Raw genomic sequence first — 28,000 nt, 5'->3', positions numbered from 1 at the left:
AAACCTTCAGCAAATGCTTTCAACGCTCCAGACCAGATCTAAAGATGCTTAAGCTATTATCTTGGAACGTGAATGGAATGAACTCCCCACAAAAAAGGAAAAAAATATTTTATTATTTGAAGCAATTTAATAATGATGTTGTTTGCCTTCAAGAGACTCATATTAGGCTGCAAGACCAGAAGTATTTAGTGAATTCAAAATTGCGAACATCTTATGCTGCCTCTGATTTGGTAAAGAAAAATGGTGTGGTGATATATATAAATAAAAGATTTTCAACTAAAGTTATAGAGGCGGATGACGCTGGTAGATATATAGCAATTCAACTTGATACAGACTTTGGTCCCATTTTGGTGCTAGGAATATATGCACCAAATCAACGCCAAGAAAGCTTTTATAAGATGCTCCATTTAAAAATCTTAGACTGGAACTTTAAGAGTATTCTAATGATGGGAGACTGGAATGGAGTGATTTCTCCAAGGATAGATAAGAATACAAAGACTAAACTCACTACCAAACTACCAAAGGCTTTTTTTGATTTACAAGATGACTTGAAATTAAAAGATGTTTGGAGGACACAACATCCAAATGAGATGGATTTTTCTTTCTACTCAGATAGACATAAATCTTTTTCAAGGATTGATTTCTTTTTGTTAACACCGGATCTACTTCCTAAAGCTAAGAAATCCAAGATTTTCTCCAGGACACTTACCAATCATAGTCCGGTGTGGTTACAAATTGAATTAGGGAAGAGGCCAAGAAGGTCTTGGAGAGTAAATGAAAATTTATTTAGATACGAAAAAAATGTTGATGAACTTAAAAAACACATGAAGGAATTTTTCAGTTTTAACATGAATAAGGGTACTCCCATTGAAACAGTTTGGGATGCAAGTAAAGCTTATATGCGTGGGGTCCTGATACATATGAACTTTAAACATAAACAAATTAGACAGAAAAGGAGAATGGAATTGGAAGATGAAATAAAAAGCAAGGAACAGCTGCTTATAGCAAACCCGAATGACCAGGCGCTCCAGATGGCGCTAAAGCTGTTGAAAGATCAATTTCAGATGCTTATAGCAGAACAAACAGCAACTAACTTACAATTTGCTAAACATAACACCTTTGCTAATGCTAATAAAGTGCCTTGATGAGAATATGGAAGAAGCACCAGCCCAATTGGGATTATAAAATACCGCTTTGGTTGGATCTTGCAGACACCATGGGGATTATGAATACTAATTCACTCGGGGGTTGTTTATATAAAGATGTGCTTATCGCTGATGGGGACGAATGGAAGTTAAAAACTTTGGAACAGCTGTTGGAAGAAGGAATTACTTTAAATTGGTTACATTACATACAGCTACAGAAGAGATGGGAAGAAGATCGTAGGGTCGGTTTTATGGATAAAGAAGTGGAACTGATTAAGCAGATAAAAGAGACTGGCCCAAAACAAGTTAAAAGAATATATAATGTATTGTTAGAAAGAGACTCAGAAAGTGAATTGGTTAAGGATTGTATGATTAAATGGGCTCAGAATTTTGGTGAAGTGGTTATGTTGGAAACCTGGGAAAAAATATGGGTTCAGAATGTTAAATTTACACAGTCACAGAATTTAAGGGAGAACTTTTATAAAATGTTTTACAGATGGTATTTAGATCCTAAAAAATTATCATGCATGTACCCAAATGTTCAACCAAAATGTTGGAGATGCGGGTGTCTAGATGCTACCTTTTTTCATGTATGGTGGACTTGCAACAAGGTTAAAGCTTTTTGGATAAAAATATGGTGGGTTATGCAGAATGTATTTAAGAAAAGAATACAATTCACTCCGCAAATGTTTTTATTGGGTATAGCTAAGGATTTCTCCAAAGGGGAAATAAAATTGGCCTTGCATATGGTCACAGCAGCTAGGTTGTTGATTGCGCAACATTGGAAAAAAGATTTTTTACCGACAATTGATCAATGGATTCAGAAGGTGGCGGGGTTCGCCGAAATGGCAAAAATTTCAGCTTTCTTAAAAGCTCAGAAACAGGAGGATTATACACAGGAATGGGTAAAATGGATTGATTATATACAGAATAAATACCAGACTAGGAGTTATTATGTAGCCTTTAGGTAAGAATGTTTAGATTGATAGATGATCAGAGTAAATAATATATGGGATGTTTGGAATTGTTAGAGTGGTATACAGCGGAAGTCAGGGGGGTGGGTTTGTGTGGGAGGTGGGGGAGGGTTAGGGTGGAGGGCGGGGCAATATATATGTATGAATAAATTAGAAGATGGGATTAACGAAACATTGTTATTTTAGGAGAAATTTATATTAAGAGTTATATATGTTAAATTAGCTTAGAAGATGGGATCAATGTGCTATTATTAATCTAAGAGAAATTTATATTGTGTTTGTTGGGAGGAGAGGGGCTACAATACGAGTAATTTATTTTAAGACGGGGGAGGGGAGGGGGCAAAGTATTTGGTATAATATTTGAATGTGAATTTTTGCGGGGGGGTTGGGGGGGGCATAACATTTGTATGAGATTTACATTGTATGGCGGGGGGTGGTGGTGAAAAGGGGGGAAATCTGTTTGTACAAAACTCTTTTAATTTAAAAAAAAAAAGCACGTTGTCCAAAGTCTTGTTAGTTTGAAATGAACACTCTTGAAAATGTGCAGTTAAATTATTTCCAGGTGGCTGTATTTAGGTTCTCCAGCATATCACAGTCTTTTTTTACTTCTTCCCAGACTGATACTTATGAAGTTACAGTGACGGAGGACTTGGGGGAAATCCAATTGATAAAAATTGAAAAGCGGAAGTACTGGTTTCCTGATGATTGGTACCTTAAATATATTACTGTGAAAACACCAGTTGGTGATTATCTGGAGTTTCCATGTTACAGGTGGATTACAGATGAAAAAGAGGTGGTTTTCCGAGATGGTCGAGGTCAGTGCATTTCCAGTTCTATAAGACAACTTTAGATATTTGAACACTGCTATAATATCTTCCCTTCTCTGCCTCTTCTGTAAGACCTCTGTAATCTAATTGTTCCTCTTCAGACTTGGTTTTTACTCTGCTCATCCTTTTCGTATCCTCTTATCTTTTAACTTAATTCTTAATTTAACTTAATCCTTTGTCCAGAATGGCATAGGGTCTCTGCTTGAGTAGGCTTTGGACTAGAATACACTCCCAAAGTCCTTCCCTCCCACCACTCTTATTCTGTAATTCACATCAGTTTATCATCTTGAACTATGATACTCAGAATTAAAAATAGTACTTCAAATGGGGTCTTACCAGGAGGGAGGGAAGCAGAGCAGAATTTTGTGCTTGTGTTAAAGTTGGAATAATGAATATCATTCACCATGTTTCAGTGAAGTGTCACATGAGTCTTGTTTTCTCAAGTCAAAATCTCTAGTTTTTACTGGATCCCCCCCCCCCCCAGTATATATTGTGCACCAACATAGAAACATCTGTGGTTTGAGTGGTACCACTTGGTCTCTGTCCATGAAATTCTATAGCCCAATTTCCTACTTCTCTAGGTTGCATTGACCATTAGTCATTGAATCTTGAAGACTTGAAGGCAAAAAAGTGTTTTTCAGAACACTGTGATGATTAATAGAAATAATATTCTGAAGCTGCTATGAACTAAATTCCATGATTAACATATAGGTGAAACTTGAAAAATTAGAATATCGTGCAAAAGTTCATTTATTTCAGTAATGCAACTTAAAAGGTGAAACTAACATATGAGATAGAATCATTACATACAAAGCAAGATAGTTCAAGCAGTGATTTGTCATAATTGTGATGATTATGGCTTTCAGCTCATGAAAACCCCAAATTCACAATATCAGAAAATTAGAATATTACATGCAATCAATAAAACAAGGATTGTACATAGAACAATATCGGACCTCTGAAAAGTATAAGCATGCATATGTACTCAGTACTTGGTTTGGGCCCCTTTTGCAGCAATTACTACCTCAATGCGGCGTGGCATGGAAGCTATCACCTGTGGCACTGCTGAGGTGTTATGGAACACCAGGATACTTCAATAGCGGCCTTCAGCTCTTCTGCATTGTTCGGTCTCATATCTCTCATCTTTCACTTGGCAGTGCCCCATAGATTCTCTATGGGGTTCAGGTCAGGCAAGTTTGCTGGCCAATCAAGCACAGTAATCCCACGGTCATTGAAGCAGATTTTGGTGCTTTTGGCAGTGTGGGCAGCTGCCACGTCCTGCTGGATAATGAAGTCAGCATCCCCATATAGCTCGTCTGCGGAAGGAAGCATGAAGTGCTCCAAAATCTTCTGGTAGACGGCTGCATTGACCCTGGACTTAATGAAGCACAGTGGACCAACGCCAGCAGATGACATGGCTCCCCAAATCAACACAGACTGTGGAAACTTCACACTGGACTTCAAGCATTTTGCAGTGTGTGCCTCTCCATTCTTCCTCCATACTCTGGGTCCTTGGTTTCCAAATGAGATCCAATAGTTGCTCCCATCAGAAAAGAGGACTTTGGACCACTGGGCAACAGACCAGATCTGTTTTTCTTTAGCCAGGTAAGATGCTTCTGACATTGTTGTTCAGGAACGGCTTGACAAGAGGAATACGACATTTGAAGCCCATGTCCAGGATCCGTCTGTGTGTGGTGGCTCTTGATGCACTGACTCCAGCCTCAGTACACTCCTTGTGAAAGTCTCCAACACTTTTGAATGGCCTTTTCCTGACAATCCTCTCCAGGCTGCGGTCATCCCTGCTGCTTGTGCACCTTTTGCTTCCACACTTTTCCCTTCCACATAACTTTCTATTAATGTGCTTTGATACAGCACTTTGGGAACATCCAACTTTTCCTGTGGTTTCGGCGGGAGGGGTACAGCAGGATTTGTTACAACCTGATTGGTCCAGGGACTGAGGGATTTTTCTTAAGTATCCTCCTTTCCCTCTTGGCCCCCAGTTCCCTCAGTCTTTGGTCCAACACTAGCTGTGGCTCCTGTGATGTAGTTAATAGTTAATACTTAATATTGGATAAATTGGTTTAATTGGAAATTCTAAAATTATTGCAAAATTAAAATTATTATTAGGAGACTAAGTCTCACATAGAGAGGAGCAGGGGGCTTTGCCTCCAGGCTCCGAAGGGTTCTGAGATCGGTCAGCTCCTCCAGAGCACTGCGGAGACCACGTTTAAATAAAAAAAGGGCGCAACAGCTTCCAACAACCCCTGAAGGGACGAGAGCACTCAATCAGCTATTTAGCACTTCAAAGAACTGCTGCGCCGCCTGAACCCTTGCCGCGGCTTCAAAGAGCTGCTCCGGGCCCACAAATCGGCCAGTTGTTACCAGAGGCTTAAAAGATCTGCCGTGATCCCTGATCTACAGAGAGATAGAGAACCTCGATTGAAGAGCACCTGGGCGCAAAAGGAACCTCTGGCTTGGCTCGTCGCGAGGCTAACCCCTCAGAGCCATTAAATCGCCCTAATCTTCACCCACGAGGTGTGGTGGCCATTTTTGGTGCGACCTCGTGGGCAGCGGCCTCTTGCCATGTTTTCTAGCAGCAGCTGAAGCAAAGTTAATAGGAAGCTGCAGGAGAGAGGCATGCCAAGCTTTGCGAAGCAGCTGCAGCGAGGCTAGAGATCTAGACCGGCAGGTGCCCCATCAAGACACATGGGTGAGGCATGGCCTCCACAGTTTCGGATCTGCAAGCCCAAGGAGAGGGGGTGGAGGAGGCCCAGGGCAGGCTTAGGCCCAGGGCAGTGGCCTCCACGCTTACAGCAAACCAGCACCCTTCCAGAGCGGCTGCTAGAGATGAATCCAGAAGAAAAAAGCCCTGGAAAAACAGGTGGCCAGGGCAGAAAGACTGGCACAGGCCTCTAGGCCTGAATCCCCCAGCAGATTCAGGTCTCCTCTTGAGGCTCGCTCTCAAACATCAGGTTCACTCCCCAGGGGCTTCAGTCCTTCCTCACCTTCTATCTCTCCAAGGCCCAGAAGGGGGGTGACTTCTCCGTCTCCCTTCATCTCTCCCAGAGCCTATAGGGAAAGGGTGGAGGATCCTGGTGAAGGGGGCTCCCAGGATTACCTACCACCAGCCCAACTTGCTTCCACCTCGAGGCCCATCCGAGGAAGATTTAGAAGATTTAGACCAATTGCCAGACAGCATTAGGAGACTCTTCTCTGCTGCTATATATAGGGGTATTTCCTCGGGCTTAGCCTAGAGGGAGAGTTTTTCCCAGGGGAGATCTAGACCACAGGCAACTGCCAGACGAAGGTCCCCCTCCTCCTCCAGAGGAAATGATAACCCCAGACCTCCTTCCCCCTCAGTGGTCAGCGAGGGTTCCATTTTGGGGGAGGCCACTCACCCAGACTTAGGGTTCTCTGAGGATGAGGATGTCGTCCCTCCAGAGGCCCCCGCATTCCCGGGGCTTTTTCCTCCCCCTGCTTTCAAGCCTATGTTACACAAGGCCAACAAAGACCACTCAAATTGGCACGGGGGCTTCACCAGTCTCCCAGCACAGGCATCCTAACCTGGCCATGTTTAATAATCCCAATACAGATAAGGAGGAGGTTCCAGCTCCCCCACTCTTCTTGGAGGTGGTACAGAATCAGTGGGCAAGGCCCTCTTCCTTGCCTAACCCGGGTGGCAATGACAAACGTTATTACAATATGAAACAGGCCTTTGCCCAGGCCCTGCAACTTCCCACTGTAGATGCTCCGGTTGCCCTATTGGCCAGTGCGTCCACTGTAGTCTCAGGGGACGTGGCCGACAAGCTGAAACCGGAGGACAAGCTTGCAGAGCTTACCCTGCGTAAGAACGTCAACGCTTCATCCTGGGCCATTAAAGCAGCCGCGGCAGCCTCCTATTTCAACCGTACGATGGTCATGTCGCTCCGGCAATTGCAGGACCGCATCCCAATTCAGGATGAGCGTCTTCACCAAGACCTCACTAAAATCATCTCGGCCACCCAGTTTTCGGCGGATGCCACACTAGATCCAATCAAATTTGCGCCCAGAGCTCTAGCCACCTCTGTGACGGTGAGGAGGCTCTTGTGGCTTCGTAATTGGCAAATGGACAACAAGTCCAAATGGAACCTGGCGGCGGTGCCCTTTGCAGGTCCCAATCTCTTTGGAGCTTCCCTAGATCCCATCCTTGTGGAAAACAAGGATAAAAAGAAGGTCCTTCCCTCTAATTCCAAGAAGCCGGATAATCGTCCGTCTTCATACCGGAGGTCTTCTTCCTTTAGGCCTTTGAACCATGACTACCAGCAGCAACGTTACGCTCCCTATAGGTATGATAGGCAGAACCAGCGGCCGTTCTACCAGGATAGGAATAGGTTCCAGGGCCAGTCCAAACAGCACTTTCGTGGGGGGGAGGGGGGGCGGCTGCCGATCCTTCCGCAGAGGGAAATGACTCCAACCTGAGTCTACCCATAGGTGGCCGTCTGGCATCGTTTGCGGATCAATGGGATCAGATCACATCAGATGCCTGGGTCAGGTCAACAGTAAGAGAGGGACTCTGGCTGGAATTCCTTAGCTCTTAGCAATCCAACACCTGCTGGACATTCAGGTGGTCGAACCGGTCCCTCCAGAGCAGTGGGGGCAAGGTGTGTACTCAAACCTCTTTGTAGTCCCAAAGAGCTCCAGGGGATGGAGAGCAATTCTGGACTTGATGCATCTGAATTCCTTCCTGGTCTACCGGCGCTTCAAGATGTCATCACTCAAATCCATATTATTGGGCATCAGGCGGGGCGACTTCAGGGCATCAATAGACTTAACAGAGGCATACTTACACATCCCGATTCGGCCAACTCACTGCAAATTCCTCCGTTTCTCCTACTGGGGGGTGGGCACGACATTTTCAGTACAGGGCACTTCCCTTTGGCCTGGCCTCTGCTCCCCGCACATTCATGAAGGTCCTGGCAGCGATGGAGGCTCACCTGCGATCCAGGCCAGTGAGACTCCATTGTTACCTCGACGACGTGCTTGTCCTCGCCCAATCCTGAACACAAGCAATCCAGGATCTAAAGATGACCATTCAGACACTGCAATCCCTGGGGTTTTCCATCAATTTTTTCAAGAGCCATCTTTCACCATCAACAAGAATCCTCCACCTGGGCACAGTAATAGACTCGAGAACAGGGCTGGTTTGCCTTTCACCAGAACGTCTAACAAGTCTGCAAACGCTAACATGACACGTCCACGCAAGTCGGTCTGCTTCCATCCTGACCTTGGCACGATTATTGGGCAAGATGGTGTCGTGCATAGGGATCATTCCCTGGGCCCATCTGCACTCCAGAACACTTCAGTGGACTCTTATCACATTCCAACGACAGAAATTGAGCAACTCTCCACATCCCATTCGGCTCACACCGGACCTCTGCTGGTCCCTGAGGTGGTGGTTGTCTCTGTCCTTGAACTGCGGGGCCAAATTCTGGGAACCAGACCGCATATCCATCACGATGGACGCCAGCCTCTTTGGCTGGGGGGCAGTGATGGAGTCCAGCCTGACGCAGGGATGATGGTCCAAATCCGACCTGCGCCACAACATCAACTGGCTGGAACTGAAGGCGGCCCGTGTAGCCCTTCTTCATTTTCGAGACTCGATAGTCAGTCGACATGTCCTACCCTTGATGGCAATGTCGCAACAAAATCACACATAAATCATTAGGGGGGGACCCACTCCATGAGCCTGTGGTAGGAGGCTCGGAAGCTAGGTTAGTGGGCAGAGAAGAATTTGGCATCGATCCTATCGGAACACATCTCGGGCATTGCCAATCACCAAGCAAACTGGCTGAGCCGGGTGACAGTGGATCACGGCGAGTGGCAGCTGGACCCAGAGATATTTCACAAAATCTGCTACAGATTCAGTGATCTACTGGTGGACTTGTTCGCAAGCCTGAGCAACGCTCAGCTTCCCCGATTCTTTTCCCACTTTCCTGCATGCAACATGGAGGGCACGGACGCTCTCAGAAGCCCATGGCCCCCCTGGCCTTCTTTATGCCTTCCCTCCCCTCCCTCTCATCCAGGGCACCCTGAGGAAAATAGTGTTAGAGGGGGCTCAGGTCATTCTGGTGGCCCCATTTTGGCCGAGGCGTTCTTGGTTCGCGGATCTTGTCCAGCTTCCGTGTCCCCACACTAGACAATTCCCCAGGAGGAGGTCACACTGTGCCGGGGGTCCTGAGACACCCGGAGCCTCAGTGGCTCCAGCTGACCGCCTGGCACTTGAGCGGCGCCTCCTGAGGGACGTGAACCTGTCACTGGTCGTTAACTCAGTCGCCATTGGTGAAACGACCCGGTACACAGGTTTCCCACATGGGACCTGTCCCTGGTTCTTAGAGCCCTAACAGAGGCCCCCTTCGAACCTCTGAGAACCGTTCACCTTAGATTCCTTACCCTGAAGGTGGTTTTCCTTGTGGCCATCACCTCGGCCAGATGCATTTCCGAGCTGGGTGCCCTGTCATCCAAGGAGGACTTGTGTCAGTTCTACCAAGATAGGGTTGTCCTGAGACTAGATCTGACCTTCTTACTTAAGGTCAACTCCATATTTCGTAGTCACAGGAGGTCATCCTACCCAACTTCTGTCCCTTCCTCCCTCCCCAAGAGGGAGATCAGTTGGCATCGTCTGGATGTTCGTCGCACTTTCCGCATTTACCTCAGGCGCACAGCCCCCTTTAGGCAGTCAGAGGCACTGTTCCTGTCCTTCCTTCCTAGGTCTTTGGGGGCTAGAGTATCTTCCGCCACTATAGGTAGGTGGATGCGGCAGGCCAAAACAGAGGCATATCAAGCAGTTCACCAGATTCTACCGCAGGGAATCACGGCCCACTCCATTAGAAGCGCAGCGACCACGGCTGCCTGGGCTACCAGGGCTCCACTGGAGGATATTTGTAGAGCGGCTACCTGGGCTTCTCTGTCCCCTTTTATCCGACACTACCGTCTGGATCGTTTCGCTTTGGCGGATGCGGCCTTCGGCCGTAGGGTGCTCCAACAGATGGCAACACCCCCTCCCCGGAGCATTCGGACCACCCTGGGACTTAGCTTGGGTATGTCCCTGCTGTAGCCCCTCCTGCCGAAGCCACAGGGAAAAAAGTGTTGGTCCTTACCTGAACGCTTCTTTTATGTGGTGAAGGTGGGAGGGGCTACTTTCCCGCCCTTGGTTATATCAAAAAGGGGGTCGGAGTGGTCGGTGTTTTTTCGTTATGGATGTGGTGTTTTCCTTACATATTGCTATTAGCTTCTTCCATTCGACCTCGGGAACTGGGAGCCAAGAGGGAAAGGAGGATACTTAAGAAAATTCCCTCAGTCTCTGGACTAATCAGGCTGTAACAAACCCTGCTGTAGCCCCTCCCACCTTCGCCACATAAAAGAAGCGTTCAGGTAAGGACCAACGCTCTTTCTTTTGCAATTACCTTTTGAGGCTTTCCCTCCTTATGGAGGTGTCAATGATGGTTTTCTGCACAACTGTCAGGTCAACAGTCTTTCCCATGATTGTGATTCCTACTGAACCAGAGTGAGAGACCATTTAAAGGCTCAGGAACCCTTTGCAGGTGTTATGGCTTAATTAGCTGATTAGAGTGGGACACTTTGAGCCTAGAATATTGCACCTTTTCACAATATTCTAATTTTCTGAGATTGTGGATTTGGGGTTTTCATGAGCTGTAAGCCATAACCATCACAATTATGACAAATCACGGCTTGGACTATCTTGCTTTGCATGTAATGAGTCTATCTCATATATTAGTTTCATCTTTTAAGTTGCATTACTGAAATAAATGAACTTTTGCACGATATTCTAATTTTTCAAGTTTCACCTGTAGCTGAATAATGCAGAGTGCTTAAAAAAGTTTGAAAGTGACAGAAACAATAAAAAGGAGGAAGTATTAATAGTATATTAAAACTATATTCCAAATAAGGTGTCAGCGTTCCAAATATCATGCAGAATTAAATCATTGTCCAAGGCAAAGTAGTCCTTAAAACTCCAATTTAATAAGACAGGCATGTTGGCATTATGCTGTTGAAATTTCAACTCTAAGGTACATCCGGTGAATTTCCCAAGTTAAAAGTTCATCATCTATCCCCACACCCCATAATTCATCACATGGTCCAATCTTCATCTTCCACGCTGGCATGTACACCCTTCTTCTTCCGGCCAGGTGTCGAGGTGCGGAGACAAAAGACGACCTTGAGCTTCTAAGAAATCCATAACAATACATTCCACAATCCTACTCCTTTCTATTCCCTCCTCCCAACTACTATACCAATGAAACAGCATAATATATATGTTTTAATTATGTGGCAGGCCAAAGATCCTAAAAGGAACAGAATTACAGGCCTGACAGGCGGCCTCTCCTCAAGAGAAAAACGTTTCCTGAAAAGAGAGTAACATAAATGTTAACTATCAAAATTTAACCACCTCTTCCTCCCCCAGGGGGACCCTTTGGCTTATCAGGGAATTTCTCATGGAATTGCTTCACTAATTTATCTGCTTTCAGATCCCAACTTTTCACCCACGTAGCTTCTGACAAAGGGTATCCCTTCCAATGCACTAAATATTGTAAACAACCTCTATACAGCCTGGAATCTAATATTTTTTTCACTTCATAATGTGTTTCCCCTTCTACCACTACGGGAGGAGGTGGAGTTTGGGTGGATGGTCTCGTGCTAGACTCCCTTACCGGCTTCAATAAGCTACAATGGAATACCGGGTAAATTTTCCCTAAGAGTCTAGGTAGGCTGAGTCGAACTGTAACTGGGTTAATTATCTTTTCTATTGGGAAAGGACCTAGAAATTTTGGACCTAATTTCTTACTAGGCATCTTTAATCTTATGTATTTAGTAGACAAAAAAACTTTGTCCCCCACTCGAAAGGGGGGTTGTAGGGAACGATGTTTATCAGCTTGCTTCTTGTATGCTTCTGCCGCATCTGTTAGTGCCTTTTTGGTATTCTCCCACCCCTTCTTTAGTGCCTCCAGCCATTCATTCAGGGACATGGATGAGGGAGGTTCCTTAGGTAGTTCAGGCATGGGAACGAATTCCATGCCACTGGTAATCTGGAAAGGAGTTAATCCGGTACTGCTGTGAACCGTATTATTATATGCTACTTCAGCGAAAGGTAGCAAGTCCGACCAATTGTCTTGCTGATAGTCCACATAACACCGGATGTACTGTTCCACCATCGCATTGGCCCTCTCTGCTGCCCCATTTGTGCTGGGATGAAATGCTGAGCTGAGTCCCTGCGTGGACCCGATCGATTTTAGGAATTCTCTCCAGAACTTGGCGGTGAATTGAACTCCGCGATCTGAAATGATCCTTTTTGGAACTCCATGTAGGCGATAAATGTGTTTCACAAACATTTTCGCTAATTTCTTTGCGGATGGTAGGCTTGAACAAGCGATAAAGTGTGCTTGCTTGGAAAACAAATCAATAACTGTCCAGATTACTTTATTACCACTGCTATCTGGAAGTTCGACAATGAAGTCCATTGCTATCTCTTCCCATGGTCGGCTAGGGTTGGCCACTTGTTGTAGTAGTCCAGGGGGCTTTCCCGGACGGATTTTCATTGTTGCACAAGTAGCACAGCTTTTTACATAATCTTCCACCTCCGACCTCATCTTTGGCCACCAAAATTGACGTCTAGCGAGGTGGAGAGTTTTCAGGAATCCGAAATGACCTCCTAGTTTCGCATCATGACTCCGCTGTAGCACTTGCAATCTCATTTCTGCAGGGACGTACAGTTTGGATCCCTTCCAGGCTACGCCATCATTAATCGTTAGGATGTCTTTGTTGTTGTTGAACCATGGGTCTGTCTGGAGGGCTGCTTTCAGTTCGGTTCTCAGTTTATCTTGGCTTCGACTGGTGACTTGAGCTGCCTTTCCTTCATTCATCCCCTCTGCTATTTCTTGGATCAGTTCTCGATCCGTCAGGTATTGTGGGCCTACTTGGTCAACGTACGCCAACACTCGATTCATAAAGTAAGCTAGTTTGTCTCGGCTGCCATCATAGGTTGCACGGAACCGGGGGTGTGTGGGAGGAGGAGGGGGTGCTGGTGGTTGAACCGGAGCAACCTGTTGGCCTGCTGCTTGGGGTGGTAAGCTTCTTTGTGGGGCCACACCCATCGGTTGGGCAAAAGCCTGCTGAGGCATTGGTGGGGGGGCTGGGCCCTGTGGTGGTCCCATTCCCTGGCTCTGCCTCTGAGCAGCTATTTGGGGTGGCGCCATTGGTTGGGAAGGGGCAGGCGTCCACTGGCATTGAGCCCATCCATGACCCGGGAAGAAAGCCCAACCTGAATTGGCTTGATTGATGGGTCCAGAGCCATCGCTTTGCAGAGGGGGGGAGGTGAAAGTGTTCCAGGCCCCTTTCGGCTGGTTAAGTTTTACTTCCCAATTTTTTTTTCCTCCAGGAGGGGGGGGTGCTGATTCGCTGATGGCTGTGTGGAAAGACCCAAGGTCTCCGCTCCACTGCGCAGCAGTTTCTCTGCTGGGAAAGGATAATGTGGGCTTTGCTAGGCTCCACCCGGGTGGTTCTGGGGGCCCCAGGGGTTTTTGTTCACTCACATTTAGGCGTCGGAATTGGTCCGGAAGGCCCATCAAAGACTGGCTGCGTGATAGCGACTGAGATCTCCATTCATTTGCTCTTCTCCCCATGCTCCAGCCGTCTGTCAGAGTTCCCTTGGGGGGCCCCCCTCCTTCCAGCAGGCATTCCTGAGAAGCAATAAATCCCGAAACTTCCTCCCGCAGATCAAACTCCGTCTGTGAGGGAAATCTTGGTTTCGGTTCCTTTCGCCGGGCGCCCTGCTGAAGCTCCCTTTGCTTCGCCTCTGCCTGTTGAACTATTTCTTTAGAAGGTGCATAGATGGTTTCGACAAAAATAAGCGATCCATCATCCTTAGCTTTCTCTGCTGCATTCTTTCCTTCCTCCATCTTCACTGAAATTTCGTCCTGCCCAGGGTTGGGTCAGAGCTGGGATTCAGTACCCCGATGAAAGAAAATTTTTTTAAGGGAGAGTTGAAATAATGTCAGCGTTCCAAATATCATGCAGAATTAAATCATTGTCCAAGGCAAAGTAGTCCTTAAAACTCCAATTTAATAAGACAGGCATGTTGGCATTATGTTGTTGAAATTTCAACTTTAAGGTACATCCGGTGAATTTCCCAAGTTAAAAGTTCATCATCTATCCCCACACCCCATAATTCATCACATGGTCCAATCTTCATCTTCCACGCTGGCATGTATACCCTTCTTCTTCCGGCCAGGTGTCGAGGTGCGGAGACAAAAGACGACCTTGAGCTTCTAAGAAATCCATAACAATACATTCCACAATCCTACTCCTTTCTATTCCCTCCTCCCAACTACTATACCAATGAAACAGCATAATATATATGTTTTAATTATGTGGCAGGCCAAAGATCCTAAAAGGAACAGAATTACAGGCCTGACATAAGGAGCACAGCCTCATGGGAGTGGCGGTGCAGAGGAAAGCAAGCAGTGTGAGATGCCACAGGATGGAGGAGCTCTGGAACAGGCCGTGTGCAAATGTCTCTCCACTCAGGGAGATGAAAATCCTCCTGATAAAATCAAATTAGGTTTTTCAGCCTCTGAGCAGAGGGTCTCCCTTTTCTTCAGCTGCTTTTAAGAATAGAATAGAGCTGCAAGGGACTTTTCTAATTCATCCCCCAGCTCAAACGGGACACTATACCATTTCAGACAAGTGACTGTTTGGTCTCTTCTTAAAAATCTCCACAATTTCTGAAGGCAATCTGTTCCACTGGTTAATTGTTCTAACTGTTAGGAAGTTTCTCCTTAATTCCAGGTTGCTTTTATATCATTGCAGTGACATAACCAACCCCTCCTCTCTATCCCTCTTCCACCTTTGCTTCTAACACTGATCAACGGTTGCAAAATTTGCTCCTGCACCTGATGCAATAAGGTTGTCTTTCAGCCTTTTCCCAATAATATGTGAAGACTTATTCATTACAAATTGTTGCACTAAACAAGTCAGTAACTTCCACTATCTGACATAAAATGTTGCTATGAAGTTCTTCATTCAGCTCAGGATTGCTAGCAACTCTTTTTCTGAATATTCTAACTTCCCCTCCTACACTTAATTTGGAAACACTGCAGCTTTTCTTCTGTCTCTTCCCCTTTTCATTTCCTGTTTCAAAACCTGCCTTTCAATATGTTCCCCTTTTCTGCTGTCATATCTGTTTGTATAGTATTTACCCTCTTAACAAGAATGCTGAATTTCTGTTTCCCTCTATCTTCCTGTATAAGATTGAAAAGGGGTAAAATATCTGACAGTGAAGCTACACGTGGAGGAAGTGCATATGAACTAGGCTTTTAATGATAGTATATTATATCATTATATAAATAAAAAATTATATCTAAAAAACAATTAAATTTAAATGAAACAACTTAAATTGTTAAGAAACAATTTTTAAAATAGATGTTGGGATCTGATGCCATATCTGCAGAAATGTTAAAACTAATACACAAAACTGGCACAGACTTTTGAACAAACTTTCAAAATTAAAACTAATACTTTTATTCCCCAGTCTAAACAAAGGGAAAATGCAGTGAATACTTTATAATAAATTTGATGAATTATGTTTTTAAAAAATCTTAAAATTAGTTTAAAGCTGGAGGTAGCTGCAGTATAAGGCTATTTTGAAAGTTAGCCATTTGAATTCAGGAATGAATTAGGATACCAAAGATGGAATTTTTAAAATGTAGAATAATAACAAATTATTAGGCTAAATAATATGTATGCATTTTTATTACATTTTGGAACCTCCCTCAGAGAGGAATTTCATACTCTGTTGGAGTCAAATAAGTTTATAAATTTCATAAATCAATATTTTTTTCATCCAAATTATTTTTCTAGTGTAAAACAGATTAAAAACATTTTTATTAGAATAATGTTTCAAATTTGGAAGAGTAGAAACATAGTTTTGATCAAAGATACTTCCCTTTTAACTCCTCTAATATATATTAATCAGGAAGATTATGTTTTGGTGAAAATGAAATCTTTGAGATTATATATGTGCAGTTGGTTGGCCAATTGTGAATCCCTCTCGTAGTGGTAGTGTCTATCCCACATCAGTCTTACCAAGAAGTAGGCTGTGATGTACTTTGTCAAATGTCTTACTAAAGTCTAAGTATTCTATATGCACAGCATGTCCTTGGCGACAAATTTAGTCACCCTATTAAAAAAGGCAATAAGGTACCGTATTTTTCAGAATATAAGACACACCCTTTTCCCTCAAAAAGAGGCTGAAAATCTGGGTGCATCATACACACTGAATACAGCATTTTTTGCCTCCCGAAACCCTGCTCCCTTCACCAAAATGGCCATGGATAGCCTTTAAGAGGCTTCCAGAGTGCTCCTGGGGGCTGGGGAGGGCAGAAATGAGCAAAAAATGGGTCATTTTTTGCTCAATTTTGTCCCCCCCCCCCCAGCTCCCAGGAGCACTCTATAAGCCTCCTAAAGGCTTATTTTGACCAAAAATGGGCCTGTTTTTGCAAAAATGGCCTGTTTTGGGGAAGTCTGCAAAGTGCAAAAACTTTTTTTAAAATTTGCCTCTTCAAAATCTTGATGTGTCTTATACTCTGAAAAATGCGGTATGTATGGGATGACCTGCTTTTAAAAAACCCATGTGGGCTTTAGTAATTTGTTCATTTCTAGATGCTCACAACTTCACTGCTTGATTATCTGTAAGGGCTTCTCTCCTAACTTAAAGTGAAGACTCTTGAAACGTATTATTTCAAAAGGAATCTTTAATTAAGAAGGATGGAAACCATTAGAGGCAAAGCAAAATCTGAATCCCCTTAGGCAATGCAGGTAGACCGCCTCCCATGCAAATTCTAACCAATACACAAGTGTGAAGATGTTTCCTTTATCAACTGTCCTGAGAGCTGAATAAACATACATTCCTGTTCTGACCCCCCTCTTCCCCCGCAATCACAGACACACTCCGAGCCAAAGATACTTCACGAGGTTTATTGCACAGACAGACAGATCCTTGGCAGCAATGCAACACAACTCGACCTTCAGAACCCTCCGGCACTGATACGCAATAGCAGCTATCCAGCCTGCCACGCTCACAAGACTGTACTCCCACAATAGTTCCTGCGTTGACTTCTGCAAAAAGGCGTGTGCACAAGCAGTCCTTTTATAGTCTGGAGAGGAGTTTAATTATCATCAGCTGAGCGCAATTACTTTCGGTAACTGCGCAATTGCTCCTGACGCCGCTTAGCGCGCCTGTAACGAGCATTTAATAACTCACTGCTGATGTCTGACTCGCTGCCCCGTGACTCCTTCCCACTGCTCCAAGGCATGACATCAGGAGCACCCTCCCTTTGGCTTTCACCACTGCTCCATGCCCCAGGCGCCTCCTGGTGGCCGACCAGCCTCTCTGATCCCTGCTCGGAGTCAGAACCCTGCCCAGGGTCCTCCACATCCTCCAGAGCCGACTCATAGGGACCCTTGCTGTCGGAGTCTGGTGGCAGCTCCAACGGCTCCTGCTGGGCCACAACATATTCCCATGGCTATCTTCCGTTAGGCATTAAAGTTAAACACTCCACACAGCCGTCATAAACATTCCCCAAAAGGTGGTGGGATCTCCGGCCTTTCGGGACCAGGAAACCAGTTGTAAAGTATCAGTTGTCACAGGTTTTGCCAATAAATTGATTCCAAGGCCCCCCTCCTCCCAATTGAATGGCAGTATTGCGTTTAGGGATCTGACATGCCGCTGTTCTTTAGAAAAAGGAGAGATTCACCTGTGAAAAGATAGAAACAGAAATTCTATCATAGTATTTTAACAAGGTTTGTCAGGGCATTGGGAGTGAAATTTTTTCAATAGGATAGAAGCCCTAACATGGTGTTTAGCTACCCATTCATTTTGGGATGAAGGTAAACGCTTCCAAGCAACTAAGTATTGGGTTTTCCCCCTGTGGGTCCTAGAGTCCAGGATTTCCTTAATCTCAAAGTGTTGTTCGCCTTCTATCATGATAGGAACAGATGGTGTAGGTGCAGGTGGTCTGAGTTGTGAGATTACTTCTCGTTTGAATAAACTAATGTGAAATACTGGGTGGACTTGCCTGAGTGTCTTTGGAAGGAGTAATTCTACAGTTACTGGATTGATGACTCTAGTGATAGGGAAAGATCCAATGAAATTTGGCCCTAATTTCTTTGATGGCTGCAATGACCTCTATCTCTCTTCACTACTCCTTTCTTCTTGGCAACTTTTTGGAAATCCAGGCTAGCTGAGGAATGAGCGTGAGCCGCAGTGGAGGCTTCCCTTCGAGCGACTCCCCTCCTCCTTCCCCTCCTTTTTCTCTTGCAACCCCCTGGCCGGCTGTAGGCCAGGAGGGTGCGCACAAGTGGGGAGACCCTCAAGCAAGTGGCTGGGCTCAGCCAAAGTGCAGCAAAGATGCATGCAGGACAGGTGGCTGCTCGCTTGAGGAGGGTCTCCCTGCTCATGCGCACCCTCCCTGCCCCGCTACAGCTGGTCTGTCAGGGGAAAAAAAATGCCCTGGGAAATCTGAGATCAATGGACCGTGGCTGATTCCCTTCCGCATATCTTTTGAAATATTGAGAAAAGTAAAAGTCTTTAAGTATTCTAATTAATAAACAAAACTTTAATAATAAAATAATAAAAGTAAATGAAACAGAAATAACTAATTGGTTACATTTTGATAATGAAAGCTACGTCTGCCAAAGTTGGCTGCCGAACAAAGAAGAGGAAGAATTTTGGAATGTGTAACGCGTGCGCAATAAATCACTTTCAGATAACATTTTGTTTTATGACCTGCGCAATAAAGCTTTCTTAGTTTAACTCTTGAGTGTCAATTCAGGCAGTTCAGGCCTAGCAAACTTTTTAACATCGTGACATGGTCAATGGGTCGCGAGAGGAGAATGTGGGGGAAGAAACTACCATGGCTCAAACTCATTCCTCAGCCAGCCCAGATTTCCAAAAAGAAGAAAGAAAAAGAGTAGCGAAGAGCCCCAAAGAGAGCTCGCTGTCTTTACCCAGCTTTAGCTTTCCAAGAGAGAAGAGACAGAGAGCACGAGAGAAAGATACACACACACACACACACACACACAGAGACATTGAGAAAGACATTGAGAGAGACATTGAGAGAGAGAGATACAGAAAGAGGGAGAGACTGGCTGACGGGTGAGCATTTTTGTCTTTCTCCGAACCTGACGCCCAGGGTGAGCATGCAAAGTTTGGCAGGGCCAGCCCCCCTTTCGCTCTACCCTGAGCTTCTTAAAGCCACAGATGGGTGAGCCCCCCCCCCCCAGCACCAACAAGGGCTGGAAGAATCTCCTGCAAGAGTGAGGCGGTGGAGAATCAGCCCTGGCCGCTTCTCCATCCTCCACCATTGTTCTTACCATCTCAGGCCAGGCAAGGAGTGACTGGGATGGGAGGGCAAGTGGCGGGGCCACCCACTGATGGGACAAGGAGCCACAACAGAGGGCCCAAAGAGCCACATGTGGCTCCGGAGCCGCAGGTTGCTGACACTCATCCAAGGTGGATAGATGTTCTCCTACCAAGTCCTTTCCTACTGTGACTTTCATTTCTGCTCTATCTGCTTCGGTGCTATTTTTGATAGATTAAGTGTCCCCCCCTGCTTTTGCTTAAAGACAGATGAAAAGAAGGAATCAAGTAGTTCTGCTTTTTCCCTGCTACCTGTCATCTTCTGCCATTGGTGAAGCTATTTCATTTACTTTTTTCTTGTTCATTATATATTGAAATAAACTTTTTTGGTTATTTTTGGTATTTGTTGTAAGTCTTAATTCATTCTTTTTTTTAATAAAGTTTTATTTTTTCATTTTCATAACAAATAATCACATGTATACTATTACATAACCAAGATTATATTATATTGTTAAATGTTTACATCAATTCGTCTTACCATCAACCCCAAAAACGATTATTGGCTCTTCTGCTCTCCATACACCGTATTTATATCCACTCCATCACTTTCTTCTCCCTCTCTCCTCCTCCTCCCTACCTCCTTTCTTCCCTTTGTCGTCCCTCTCTTCGCTACTTCCCCTTCCCCTCTCCTTCTCTTCTCTCCCCTTTCCACTCCCCCACCCTCTCTCCTGTCCCTCTCTCCTTCCTTTACCTCTCTCCTCTACTCCGCACTCTTCATCTCATTTACTTGGTGTATTTCAGCCTCTGAGTGAGCTCCATTTTATGTTGATGGTATTTATAATTCCATTTCAATATACATCTTCAATTTTAACATATATTCTTCCTTTTTTGAAAGGAAAAAAGTATACATATATAGTAACCCCCCCCCCCCTGCCTATTTTTGTCCAGGATGTAGACCTGGTTATGATTCCCAGCTATTATCATCATTATATTTATATAGTTATACATCCTTTCATGACCCAAATTTGCAGTTGTGTCTTCATAATCTCAATATTTTTCCATTTTAAGTATATTTCATGTTTCCCCTCCATTTTTCCATATCTTGACTTAGCTTACCCTTAATTGTCTTTAAATAATAATCCTTACTATTCAATGTTCATTACAATTCCATTAATCTACTATGTAGAATAACAAGTGGTACACACCTCACTTCGTTCATCATCTTAAGAGTTCTATATGTGTCCATATTTCATATATTTTAACCTATACTTAATTGTCCTTCCATTGTCATATTCAATCAATTAGCAACTCAGTTTAATTATCATGTATAAAAGTGAATCACATACCTCTACTTTGCATTCTCCACATAACAGTTTCATATTTGTCCATATTCCATATATTTTAACCTTTATTTAATTATCTTTCCATTATCATATTCAGTCAGTTAGCAACTATTTAATTATCATATATAGGAGTAAACCGCATATATCAACTTTATATTTCCCATATAACACTTTCTAATTATCTGATTTTTTCCTAGTAAGTCTTTTGACCCACTTCTCTATTCCTGTCTTCTTCCTTTTCTTTGTTTTGACATGTCCACCCTCTTCAATTTTCCCCAAGCCACTGTCAAACCCAGCGAAATCTTTTGTATTTCCCTTTGTTGGGGCATAACCCCCTGTTCAGTTTTGCCTATGCCGCTGTCAAACCCATTGAAGTTTTTGGTCTGCTTTTTGATTTCCACCGTTTCTACCACTTCATTATCCCCCCCTTCTTCCTTCCCTTCCTGCTTCTCCTCAATATCTAACTTTAAAATTCTATTTAGACTTGATTTTAATGAGCTATGCATATTTTTTATAATTTCATATACTTCTTCAAATTCTCACCTTTCCATAATGTCCAGTTCCAAAATTACAGTTAGTTACACAGTTCTTGTGTCAACTTGTAAAGCATTGCCATGACTATTATCAGGTTGACATTCGAGGGAGGATTCCATGCATACCTTCGGACAGTTGGATCTCATATTTCTACAACCTAGTTCGTGAATATGATCTATGACACATGACAGAAGGGAGGAGATAGAGGAGTAAAGTTCCGATGCAATTAAGCGGAAGCAGTTTTGGCTTCGCAGGAGTACACACCAGAATGTTGAATGTTGATCCTAATAAATGAATGGATTTCTTTTGAACTTTGTCTCGAGGCTCATAAATTAATTAGGTCATCTTCTGGGAACCTCACAGAGAGTCAAAACTGACTTTTAAAAATCTATCAAGATTTCCGGGTTTCCTGAATCCCAGGCTCTCTGAGCATGCCCCCAATATTTGGGGTGCTTGGAGGGAAAATCAGGCAACAGGAGGTATGCGGCAATGCCAAGCAGCGATGCTTTTCCCAGCAGCAGAAGCAAGAAAGGATGAGTACTCGTGGAAATAAGTCCCTAAGGCAGCTGAAGTAGAATTCCCTCACCCTAGTCCCCAGATACAGGGAAGGGTCTCAAGCAAGCTGGCAAGGGTGGACTGGAAGTGGGACTGGACACAAGCCAGGCTCCCAAAGCCCCAGATGGAATCCCTGGAGAGTGCAATAGAGCAACAGAGGGAGGATCTTGACCGGACCACCTTTTCTGATGAGGGGCCATCATGCCGCCCAAAAGAGAGGGGAGGGACACCTGATCCTGTTGAAGGGAAGAGACGCAGACTGGAGTGCAGCTCCCTTCCTCCACCCCATAGAAGGAGAAGGAGCCCAAAACTGCAACCAATGCCTCTCCCACCCAGCAGGCAGGCTGCCCAAGGCAGACAAACCCCTCCTTCCCTCCGAACTAGAGGTGAAGAAGACAGACAGCCATATTAGGCGCAAGCAAACAGAGGCCGACAGGAGGTTGGAGGAGTAGGGCTGAATGACCCTCCCCAATTCAGGGGAAAGTTTGACGGGGACTCAGACCAACTAGCTCTATTCCTTGATTCAGCTGATATCCACTTAGAACGCTATGGGCATCTCTACCCATCACCCAGGGCCATGGTGAATACCATCACAGAGGGGCTAGAGGGAGAAGCAAGGGAATGATTAGCAGCCCTCCACAAGAGAAGAGCCCCCCAACTGCAAGACATAGATGACTTCCTGCAACTGCTAGAGGCCAGATTTGAGGAGGTGGAGGAGTACCCATATGCAGAAGAGGAATTCAGCAACCTAAAGCAGAGGGGCCGCCCCATCAAAGAACACATCCGTGAATTCAGGAGGGTCTTAGGAAGGCTACCCCCTTTACTAGAGTGGCTGCTGGTGCATTTTTTCAGAACAAGCCTGGATAAGCGAAGGTTGCCCAGGTAACCGCATACTGCAACATCCCAAATCGACTTTCTGAGTGGTTCCGAGTAGCAACAAAAGTCGGCATCGGGCTGTGCACCAATGACATGAGGGAGCAACCGGAAACAAAAGAGAGAAGTCAATTTGACCTGAAACCACCCAGCCGATGGGGAACCACAGCACCACAGCAGGCCCTGAGACCAGCCCTCCCTCGAAGTCCGCTGAAATGCTACCGATGCGGGGGGATGAGCCACATGGCAGCTGCATGCCCAGCCCCAAAACCAAAGACAGACCCACCGCCCAGGGCACGCCCAGAACGAGGCCTCAAATGGACCACCAACCTCCAGGCTGCAGACACAACTGCAAGTGAACCAATTCACCCTTTCCTTTTTCCAATACACCTCACAGCCCCAAAAACAGGAAACCAGGGGGATTTTCAAGCCCTAATAGACTCAGGCTGCACAAGGTGCTTGATCAACCTAACGCCAGTCCTGAAACTGGAGATCAGAGCAAAAAGACTGGCCCACCCGATCCTGTTCAAGCAGGTTGATGGGTCGCTAATGGGAGGAGCCTATGCCACCCACCTGACTGAACCAGTGAGGGTAGAGCTAGAGGATCACTGGGAAGTAATTTGATTCATAATAGCCTCAAAATGACAGACACAGTCATACTGGGATTTTCCTAGCTAGGCAAGTGGGGACTGACCATCTGGTGGAAAGGGGGTACCCGCAGACTTAGAATATCAAGGGGGCCACTACCGCTCCCACACTAGCTAGCAGAAACAGCACACACATAGGAACTCCCCCACTGGCAACCACATCTGACAAAACCCCAGTGGCCGAACTGATTCCGATGGAATATCAAGACCTCGCAGAGATATTCAGCGAGGGCGAGTGCGATGTTCTGCCTCCTCACCTTGAGACAGACTGTGCCATCGAAATCATCCCCGGGGCAAAACTACCTAAACCCAAACTCCATGATGCCCTGGGAAATGCAAGAGATGCACAAATACATAGACAAAAACCTAGTAAGGGGGTTCATTGAGCAAGCCAAACCAAGAGTTGCGGCACCAGTCCTCTTCAAGGAGAAAAAAGATGGAACTATGAGATTGTGTGTGGACTTTCAAGGGATAAATGGGGTGTGCGTACACAACCTATCCCCTCTCCCCCTCATGGAGGACATGTTGTCTCATCTGGCCAAGGGAAAAGTCTTCACCAGACTAGACCTCAGAAAAGCATACTATCGAGTACGTATCAGAGAGGGAGATGAGTGGAAAACAGCGTTCAACTGCCCTCTAGGGAGCTTTCAATTCAAAGTGGTGCCTGTCAGACTGCAGGGCCCCCCAGCGATATCCATACAGTTAATAAACAAGATGCATGAGCACCTCTTCAAGGGGGTCCTCATCTACCTTGATGACATCCTTTTCTACACTGAGACCATGGACAACCACATACCCCTGGTCCGCCAAGTACTGGAAAAACTTCTGGCAGCCAACCTGTACGTCAAGCTATCAAAATGTGAATTCCACTGTGCACGGCTAGACTACCTGGGTTACCGAGTGTCAAATGAGGGAATAGAGATGGACCCAGCCAAATACAAGCCGTCTTAGGCTGGCAACCCCCTCGCACCCGCAGACAGCTACAAAGCTTCCTAGGGTTCATGAACTTTTACAGGCAATTCATCCCCTCCTTTGCGAAAATTGCCAAACCCCTAACAGACCTCTTGAAGATAGGGAGCCCAGGAACAAAACCTCGTCTGGGACAACCCCTACAGTGGGACCTAACAATAGGCGTTTGAAACACTAAAAGGAATGTTTGCAAAGGAGCCGGTGCTGAAGTATCCTGACCCCGAGCAACCCTTTGTGATCCAGGCAGATGCCAGCGACATGGCAGTGGGAGCGGTGCTACTCCAAAGAAACAACCAAGGAAACTTACAACCTTGTGCCTACACCTCCCGCAAGCTCACAGACACAGAGAGACGATGGGCCGCGTGGGAAAAAGAGGCTTTTGCAGTGAGATGGGCATTGCTGACCTGGAGACACCTGTTGGAAGGGAGCCAGAAACCATTTGAAGTCTGGACTGACCACAAAAATCTGGAGGCGCTTAGGACCCCACAGAAACTATCACCCAAACAAGTCCAATGGGCTCAATACTTCAATCATTTTGATTTTGTGTTAAAGCACATTCTAGGGGGGAACTTTCTACTGATGCTCTCTCCCGCATGCCTCAGTACAAATGTGAATGGGAACACATAGTGGACACACATCATTCCCTCTACTCAAACAGCTGCCCAAGTGACCACCAGGCGGCAACGCCATGACTGGCAAAACCAAACCGCAAATGACTTAACCACGAGGCTAAAAACTGAACTGCTAGCAGACCCCTGGTTCCAAAACAACCAACACATCTTGACAAAAAGAGATGATCTTGCATGGAAGGGGACAAAACTCTTCATCCCAGAAGCCCTACATACCCTTTTTCTCCAGAGGAGCGATGATGCCAAACCGGCAGGCCACTTTGGGTTCCTAAAGACTTTACACTTAGCCCAAAGGCAATTCTGGTGGCCTGGCATAAAGAAAGATGTGGATAGCTGCATGAAAAGTTGCACCATCTGTGCCACAATGAAGAGACGACCAGGAAAGCCTCCCGGACTGCTGCAAACAGTAGCAGAGCCAACGAGGCCGTGGGAGGAGATTGCAATGAATTTTATAGTAGTTACCGAAAAGTGGGGGAAACACAGTGATTTGGACTGTAATAGACCCGAACAGGCACACTTCATACCCTGCAGCGGACTATCCTCGGCTCAAACTGTTCGTGAAGCATATCTACCAACTGCATGGAGTACTTCGAAGAATTATTTCAGATAGAGGGCTCCAGTTCACGGCTAAGTCCTGGAGGAGTACCTGTGGTCCATTGGGTCATCTCAGGGTCTTAGCTCAGCTTTTCATCCGAGCACCAATGGGGCAGCAGAGAGACTGAACGCCATGGTAGAGCAGTACCTGAGGTGCTACATGAACTATCAGCAATCCAATTGGGCAGATCTTTTATCTTTTGCTGAGGTTGCGTACAATAATGCTGTTCACAGTAGCACAGGACTCACGCCATTCAAAATAGTGAGCGGTATGGACTTCGTCCCAATGCCTGAGTATCCAAGGGATTCCCCCTCCTCAGTCAGCTTGACTGATTGGAAGTTGATGCTGAAAGCAACCTGGGAAAATGTCAAAAAAGCACTGGCTAAAGCAGCACAAACTTGTAAGAAACAGTCAGATAAATACCGGGCTCCGCAACTGCCAGTCTGGGTGGGAGAGAAGGTTTACCTCTCCACAAAATATTTGAGATTAAAACTGCCTAGCAAGAAACTGGGGCCAAAGTTTATGGGACCATTCCCCATAGTAAAGATCATCAACCCGGTCACAGTGCAATTGAAACTGCCTCGATTGCTGGGGAAGATACACCCGGTGTTTCATAGTAGCCTCTTAAAACCCATGATTGGATCCACTCTGAGATTACTACCCCGGGAGTCCCCGGGCCCTGTGGTCATAGAGGGAAAGCCCATTATGAAGTTCAACGAATCCTTGATTCGAGGTGGCACAGGAGACAACTCCAATAGTTAATTAAGTGGAAGGGCTACCCCTTATCAGAGGCATCTTGGGTAAAAAGTCGGAATATCTAGGCTGATCACCTTATAGCAAAATTCCATGCAGAAAATCTAGGCAAGTCTGGGGGAGGAACACATCCCTAAGTTGTATACCTGTACTCAAATTGCTTTGTTTTACACAGGTCACTTTCGGGAAGTGAGGGGAGCTGGATGTCAACTTGTAAAGCGTTGCCATGACTATTATCAGGTTGGCATTCGAGGGAGGATTCCATGCATACCTTTGGCCAGAGTTGGATCTCATATTTCTACAACCTAGTTCGTGAATATAATCTATGATGCATGACAGAAGGGAGGAGATAGAGGATTAAAGTTCAAAAGCAATTAAGCGGAAGCAGTTTTGGCTCCACAGAAGTACATGCCAGAATGTTGATCCTAATAAATGAATAGATTTCTTTTGAACTTTGTCTTGAGACTCGTAAAATAATTAGGTCATATTCTGGGAACTTCACATCTTGTTTCAGAGTTCTGGTCCACCTTAAATTTAGCTAATTTAGCAAATGTGAAGAGGAAGAGAAGCAGAAGCTATCTTGGTCCTTTGTTCTCCCTCTGGCAAAAAAACTTAGTATTTTCCCAGCTCTTAATTTTATTTTTCCCCCTTGTTACCTTCCACCTCTCGGTTAGAGTTGCTTAAAATATATTAATCAGAACGAACTCAAACACAGCAAGTTTCCTTGGTATGTTTCTCTTCGTCTCCTGCTGTTTCCAAATTCTGATTTATGACAATTGGTTAATTAAAACTTCCTACTCAAAGTTTCACATTCCATTCGTTGCACAGACAAGATTAGGTTATTAGTGAGAAAATATTGTTTTTTTCTTGATTTCCCCCCCCCCCCCTTGATACAATCCACCTCTCATTAATTAGAGTTGCTTAAGATAGTTAGAAGAAACTCAAACGAAGGAAATATCCTTGGTATGTTTTTAGTTTCCATTTCACCCTCCTAATCTCTTTTAAAGACACAGCCTTTTCAAATCCAAATCCAAATTCAAAGTTTGTGTTTGAATGGGTTTGTCACTTCTCTGCTTTCTCCTTTCTGTCTCCAAGTTGTCTAAGGCAAGTAGTTCTTTTTGGGCTTTTGATTTAACTCTCCATTTTTTCCCCTTTCTTTCTGCCAAACTCCTGATCTGTCCATCAATATTATTTATACTCTCAAGGTTCTTTGCCTTTTCCAAATTCTGGTTTATGTCCGTTGGTTAATTAAATCTTCTTACCAGGTTTTTCATCCTGTCTCCTACACGTTCCTGCTTAGATACTTTGGCCAGAAGCCAGCTTCTTGTGCAGCCATGTTGCCATGCTGCCTCGCCGGATGCTGATTCAGAGGGCAAATCGCTGACCTACGAGGGCCCTGTTGCCGGATCTCGGCATTGGTTTGTCAGACAGAGTTCATGTGAGGCTCTTCAGAGCTCACACCTCCCATGCCTGTCCAGCTGAGGAACTTCCGGTCGAATCCCTTAAATCTTAGTTCATTCTGAGCCTTATCCTTCCTGACTATCTGTGCAGATTTGGGTTAAGGGCTGGTATTCTGTTCTAGTTATATGTGCCCCTCTTTCCATTTTTTATACTTCTCCTTTTTGTCCCTCGGTCTGTCAGAAAGCTCTTTGCGCAGCCACGCTGGTTTTGGGAGCCTCTTCTTTTTCTTTGTCTGTGGTATAGCTCTTGTTTGGGCATTTATTATCTTATTTTTCAGGGCTTGC

General features: G+C 45.1%; 1 protein-coding gene across 1 annotated transcript in view; it reads left to right on the top strand.

The window, feature by feature from the left end:
- The window catches only part of ALOX5 (arachidonate 5-lipoxygenase), a 298,340-nt gene that overhangs the window by 10,201 nt on the left and 260,139 nt on the right, over positions 1 to 28,000 (top strand). Inside the window, exon 2 of the mRNA XM_081949557.1 lies at positions 2,736 to 2,934. Within this exon, the coding sequence (XP_081805683.1) occupies positions 2,736 to 2,934 (199 nt within the window). The remainder of the gene's footprint in view (positions 1 to 2,735; positions 2,935 to 28,000) is intronic.

The sequence above is a fragment of the Natrix helvetica genome (assembly GCF_964273705.1).
Source record: "Natrix helvetica genome assembly, chromosome: 3".
Lineage (NCBI taxonomy): Eukaryota > Metazoa > Chordata > Lepidosauria > Squamata > Natricidae > Natrix > Natrix helvetica.
This window is presented reverse-complemented; position numbering and strand designations above follow the sequence as displayed.